Source organism: Lolium rigidum, chromosome 4 (assembly GCF_022539505.1).
Source record: "Lolium rigidum isolate FL_2022 chromosome 4, APGP_CSIRO_Lrig_0.1, whole genome shotgun sequence".
NCBI lineage: Eukaryota > Viridiplantae > Streptophyta > Magnoliopsida > Poales > Poaceae > Lolium > Lolium rigidum.
In genome coordinates this window covers 128359979-128366148 of record NC_061511.1, presented here as the reverse complement: position 1 = coordinate 128366148, position 6170 = coordinate 128359979, and the positions used below count along the sequence as shown (strand labels likewise).

General features: G+C 58.7%; 1 protein-coding gene across 1 annotated transcript; it reads right to left on the bottom strand.

Moving 5' to 3' along the window:
• Nucleotides 1-5774, bottom strand: LOC124649150. Its single transcript, XM_047188815.1, has 5 exons — nt 4716-5774; nt 1497-1552; nt 833-1367; nt 545-741; nt 1-438 (listed from the first exon to the last, which is right to left on the bottom strand). Exons 1-5 carry the CDS (start codon nt 5772-5774, stop codon nt 285-287), a joined length of 2001 nt encoding a protein of 666 aa, XP_047044771.1. The 3' UTR covers nt 1-284.
• Between the last annotated feature and the right edge of the window lie 396 nt (nt 5775-6170).

Genomic DNA, 6170 nt, shown 5'->3' with positions numbered 1-6170 from the left:
AACACAAGAATACACTTTCATTGCCAAGACCACATCTCCATGGAGGAAACCACTCAACATGCCCACAGTACATATATATTTACACATTCAGACTTGCTCTAGGTAAGTAAATGAACGCCACTCGTGGCAGCTGTGGCTATCTATAATTCTCTTCCGTCGACCATTTGCCAAAAACCAAAGAGAAAATAATACCACTAGCACAGCTTCAGCTCAGCACACGCATGCCGCCACTGCTAGGTGCACCTATCGTCGCCATATCCTTGCTGAGTCCAGACGAATTCAGTTCAGGCGTTCAAGGACCAGTCGTAGTCCTGGTACGCGATACTGATCGGCCCGCCGTCGTTGAGGATATGCGTCAGGAGCCCCGCTTTGGTCGGGTCCAGGTAGTTGAGGATCCACCTGAGGATGTCCCTGTCCTGCCCGAAGTCTGCACTGTACCTGCACAACACAAAGCGGGTCGTCAGTCAGGAACATGAACAAACTTGCAGCCGGTTTCAAAACAATGAACACACTAGCAGCAGTGGGCTAGCCGACTGTAACGTACCATTTGATGATCCTGGTGAGGTGTACGGTCCGGGTCTCGATGTCGATCTCGACGCCGCCATCGAGGAGGAACTCCCTGGCGGCGTGCCGGAGCTCCGGCTCGACGCCCTGCGTGGAGAAGAAGCGCACGGTGGGGCTGGACCGCGTGGCGTTGCACAGCGCGAAGTGCACCAGCGGGTTCACCTGCCTCTCCGCCAGCTGCACGGCCAAGATAAGCAAATGTCAATCCCTTACGCGAGCTAGAGCACTCAGAGCTGTATGTATGGCATGCAGCTGAGCTGATTCGTACCTCGAGCCTCTTGTCGGCGTTGCCGAAGGGCCTGACGATGGTGTAGGGCTGCCTGCGGTTGGCCCGGAGGATGCCGTTCTTGATCGTCGTCAGGGAGTAAGGGTACCCGCCGACGACGTACTGGAAGTCGGCGAAGAAGGACCGCCGATCAACAACGCCCGCCACGCTGGGCTGGCCGCCGTTCCTGATGACGGCGTGGATGGCCATCGCGTTGTGCAGGTTGAGGAAGAACGGGAGGCGCTCCCCGGCCGGCAGCGCGAAGACGTCCACCCGCTGCAGGTCGCGCGCCAGGTTGGCGTACCTCCGGAACTCCTCGCTGGCGGCGACGCGCGCGTAGTCGATGCGGCGGCGGTCGTCGGAGGCGTACGCCTCGAGTATGGCCACCATGATCTTGGTCATGCGTTGGCCGACGGCCGCGGCCGGCTTGGGCTCGCCGTCGTTGGTGGAGCCCCTGAAGTTGTGGTACTTGGGGACCGCCGGGTCGTGCTCCAGGAAGCGGTACAGGTTCTGGGCGCCGTCCTCGAAATCGTTCTCCCTGCGCGCGACAAGGCAGGCATTAAGAATGTTGGTCATCCGTGAACAGAACGGCACTGACAACTTGCAGATTCATCTGAATTCGAACGAAACTAAGCATGTTGAACGATGGGCATATGTTTTCACTGACCTGAAGACATGGTGTATGAAGTGCTTCCTGGCGAGTTCTTTGCCGATCTCCACAGCCTATAATTAATAGAAATGTTAATGTTAACTGGTAAGAGGAAAATGAAAGAATTGGATATCCTGATGCTGAAATGATATTAATTCGACGGAACAACGTTTTGCGGCTCCTGGGTCGCCCCCGCGCGACCTGGGGCGGAAACCCTAGCGCCCCCCAACCACCCGCTCTCTCCTCCCCTGCCAGCCGCCGCCGGCGTGCGCCGCCGGGCAAAGCCCGCGCGGTGCCGACGGCGGTGGGCCTTTCCTTACCTAACGCGAGGAGATCCGGGCGGGGCAGCGCTCTCCTTGGCGGCGGTGCATCTCGGTGGAGGTCGGCGTGGCCTGGTGTGACGGCAGCCGGCGAGCTGCGTCAGGGGCGACTTTCCGCAGGTGGAGGCGGCGGCAGGTGGTGGTGCTCGTGGTTGCTGCCGCCCATGGCGGCGGCGGCGGTCTAAGCACATATCTGCAGGTTCTCGGTCAGCGGCGGCGGACTGCATCCGTGCTCGGTGTTTCCGGCGCTCGGTGGTGCAAGGTTCGCGGTGGATAGTGTGGGAGGCGTCCTGGTGGGGCTGGCTGTGCACACTGCGGGCCGGATCTGGGCCAGGCGGGCCCGGATCTGGTGGTAATGGTGACGGCTGCTCTCCCAGGGAGATGGTGGCCTAGGCAGCGCTGGTTCACGCCAGCGTTGTGGTGGTTTGCGAGGTGGCTGGTGGTGGCGCGCTTGGCGGTGGGGTGCTCGGCCGTCGGTCGGCCAGATCTGGCCGGTCCGTGTGCTGACGCTTGTGCTTCGGGTCAGCCGGACGTGGGGGTGGCCGGACGGCGGCAAGTCGGTGGTGGCGGCGTCCTCGAGCGTGCGCGTCGGACCCGGGCCAGGCGGGCCTAGGTTTGGGGCTGCTTTGTGGGCCTGATGGGCCTGAGCTCTACGGAAGTTGCGCCCGGCGTGCTTGCCTTCTACTGCTGTCTACGTCCTCCTGCTCGTGCACGTGTGCGCTAGTGCTAAACCTGCGTGGTTTGGACCTGGGGGCACCCTTGGGGCTTTTTGGCCAAGATCCTACCAGTTTGCGTGTTGGAGGAACGGGAGAAATCCCTGCTGGCGTGTTCGGCACCGACGCGGTGACGCCTGTGGGTGTCGTCCTTCCTCTTTGGAGGGCGTCGTGGTTTCCCCCTCTCCATTCCCCGTCAAGTGCCAGGGGAAACCCTAGGACCAGCTTGCTGGCCCGAGCAGCAGCGGCGTCATGACGTCGCTTCCCTTCTTGAAGGTGCTGCCTTGGTGCTCGGGGATCTGTGGCAAGAAGTGTGGTGGTAGGGCAAGTTCCAGGGATGGCTTGGTGGAGGGCTATTATCTCGCTTAGTCGCTAGTCTCTTTCGTCCATGCTATCTCCGAGTTGTATCTTTTTCTTTCTTATTGTTGGGCATGTTTTTGTTGCTGCCCCAACGCTTTCCGTGTGTTCGGATCCTTTGTATGATTGTTGCTTTATTTATAAAGCGGGGTGAAAGCCTATTTTAAGGAGGAAATGATATTAATTCTACGCGATTCAAATGTTAAATGGTCAGAGTAGCAGAACATAGCTTTTGTTTGGCAGCATAGTATACGAGCATAACTTAGTTGTGGTTCACTCCAAAGCCAACTGGACAAGCTCACACAGACTGTTGAATGGATCGCTTCAACGTGAAGGACCAGCCGTTGTTATCCAAAACAACAAAGAGAAAACACAAACAATTCGGCCAAATACAGTGTTTCCTCGTAGGTGAGAGACTTCCACACTAACTAGTCAAATTAGCAAGATGAGGAAAGCAGGGGAACGCGTGCCCAAGATCGCACTTAGTAGTAGTAGTTGGGTCGGTGCTTAACCACGAAGAAGCAGTGGATCACGCACGCGTTCCACCACTTAATCACGAGGCTGGCATTGGATTTGCCTCCCCGACCGAAATCTTATCACATCTTCCAGCACGCAGGGCCAATCAGGGGAAGAAGTAGTACTGCTGCTCACGAAGATTGCACCGAGAGGATGCGGCGCTGTTGCCGTGTGATGGCCAGCAACGTGGGCGGCACAAGATCACACCAGTGCGAGCACGCACGACCATGACCACGACCACGACCAGTTCGATTATCCGGGTCAATGTTCAAAAAAAAATCCGGTTCAAAGCGGTCCAACTGGCGCCGAACAGGGTCCCACCTGCAGGTAGCTCTGCGCGGTTGCACGCTCGCGTCCTTCCATCGCCAGGAACAGAATCAGAATGGTGTGCGCCGAAACGGGATTTGTCTCGACTGGGTGTGGGTCCCTGAGGCAACGGACCGAACTGGCCGTTTACGTGGTGGTGGGGTCCCTTCCGTTACGGTCTGCTCACGCACCCGTTGCGGCGCGGGAAATCAAGGTAGAGGCGCTGGCGGCCCGGCCCGGACCGGACCAGCATTGGCAACGCTCCGGAGCGTGTGATCCTAGGGAGCGTTTGCATATGGCCCCTTCGCTTTTACTATGATATATTTTGGTATCATACACAAACTGAACCTCGACTTGTTCGTCTGCAAGATTTTGGACACCTAAACCCCCAGGCCCCAGCGGAATGATCCCACTGTGTCCCTTGTGTCGATGAGACCAAAGTTTGATCTCGACGGCATCGCCCAATTTAAGGATGGAGGAGGCGTGATAGAGTCTACAAGAAATTTGTTGGAATTCCCTAGTACACAAACGTAGATTTCCATTTCAATTGGTATTAATAAGCATGGCTTAAATGTACTAAATAATTTTTGACAAAAAAAAGAACTGTATCCACTTGAGATGACTAGATTAATGTCAGGAAGATTATCCAACGATATTCTTAGATCTGGGTTTGATGACAATTTTGATCTAGTGACGCAGTTTGATACGTCTTCTACATTGCCACCAATTTTTTTTGCTGCATTAAAGCTGCTTATTATTCATGGTTTATCCGTTTAAGCCTTTTCCTAGGAGGATGGCAGGTCGAGCTAAATCGGAGCACTTCCATAACACTAGCACGTGACGCTCGCTAGTCGCTGCTTAACTATCCTATCACGCAAATCCTCTTCTAGTAATCCAAACCCAAGGATTCATCCACGGATAAACAACGATCGATGGATCATCAGAAGTATAATAAGAAGTATAAAAAGTCAAACTAAGCAGGATCATCAAGGCAGTAATAATCTAATAATCTAAGCGCAACTGACCTTCTTCCTGCTGCATTCGAGGTGGTTGACGATGCCGTCGACCATGTCCGCGCCGGAGAAGCAGTTCTTGACGAGCTTGACCCTGGCGAACCGGTCCTGAATGGGCAACCTGTGGCGGAGCACCCTCACGATGCCGACCATGCCGTCCTCCTCCTCACCCACGTCGTCAACGGCGTCGAACCCGTAGACGGGCACCCGCGGGGCCGCGTCGGGGCAGCGCCTGCCGGCGAGCTCGCGCACGCGGCGGTCGAACTCGCCGCTGTTGCGCAGGGAGTTGAGCACGACGAGGCCGCCGAGGAGCTTCTCGTTGAGGAAGATCTGCGGCACGCGCGCGGCGGCGCCGGCGCGGGATGCCAGGTCGGGCTCGCGCTCCGGGAAGACGTCGAGGTTGATCTCGACGTAGGGGAGGGCCGAGTGGCGGAGGAAGGCCCGCACCGCCGCGCAGTCGCGGCAGCCCGAGCGGGAGAAGAAGCTGACGCGGCCCTTGATGCGGGAAAAGGAGGAGGAGGAGGAGTAGGCGTCGTCGTCCTCCGCGGCGTCGGCGGCGATGGCCTCCTTGAGGCGCACCGTGACCTTGACGTTGGGCAGGTGGATCTCCTGCACGCCGCCGTGGAAGGTGGTGTGGACCTGGTCGGTGGGCGGGGCGGTGGTGGTGGTGGGTTCCTTGAGGGACGAGATGCGGCGGGTGATGGCGGAGGAGAGCACGTCGCGGCGGTCGCGGAGGAACCGGCCGATGGAGGCCACGTCCGCCGCGACGGAGGAGTTGGCGGAGGCGGAGCGGTCGAAGTGGTGCGTCCCCTGGTCGTCGTCGTCGTGGGCGTTGGGGGCCGGCGCGGAGGCCGCCCTGGCCAGCCCCGGCGGCGCCTCGGGCTGCGGGAGGTGCGCGGGCGGGCGCAGCACCACGCCCTGCATCATCTTGCGCGCGTAGTAGACGTCCTTCTCCTCGCCGGCGTCGTCGTGGCGGTGCTTGGCGGCGGTTGGATCCGGCGGGGAGGTGAGGTGGGGCGGGAGGTGGACGTGGGGCGCGAGGGGCATGGCCACGAGGGTCTCCTCTCCCATGCTTCCTCCTCCTCCTCCTCCCTCGCGACGGGTCTGGGTTTTACGATGTGGAGGGGGAGCCGATCGAGCAGAACGGAACGGAACGGAATATTTTGTTTCCTTTTTTCCTTTGCTGCCTTCCCTCTGTGCTGCAACGGGATCGGCGAGTGACATGTGGGCCCGGCAGCAGCGTGGGGTGCGGGAAGGGTTCAAAGGGGGGAGAAGAAGTCATCAGGTTGTGGCATTCGCCGCGATGCGGGGTTCGGCCGATTTGGGTTTGGTTTCTTTCGTTTTCCCTTTTTTTCCTTGGGTCCGTTCGGACGTTCGGTGTGTTCGGACGGCAACAGCTGCTCCGGCCGCCGTGCACGGCCGGATCGTGCCCGACCTTCCTCGCCACCCAGATCTCACATGCTACAC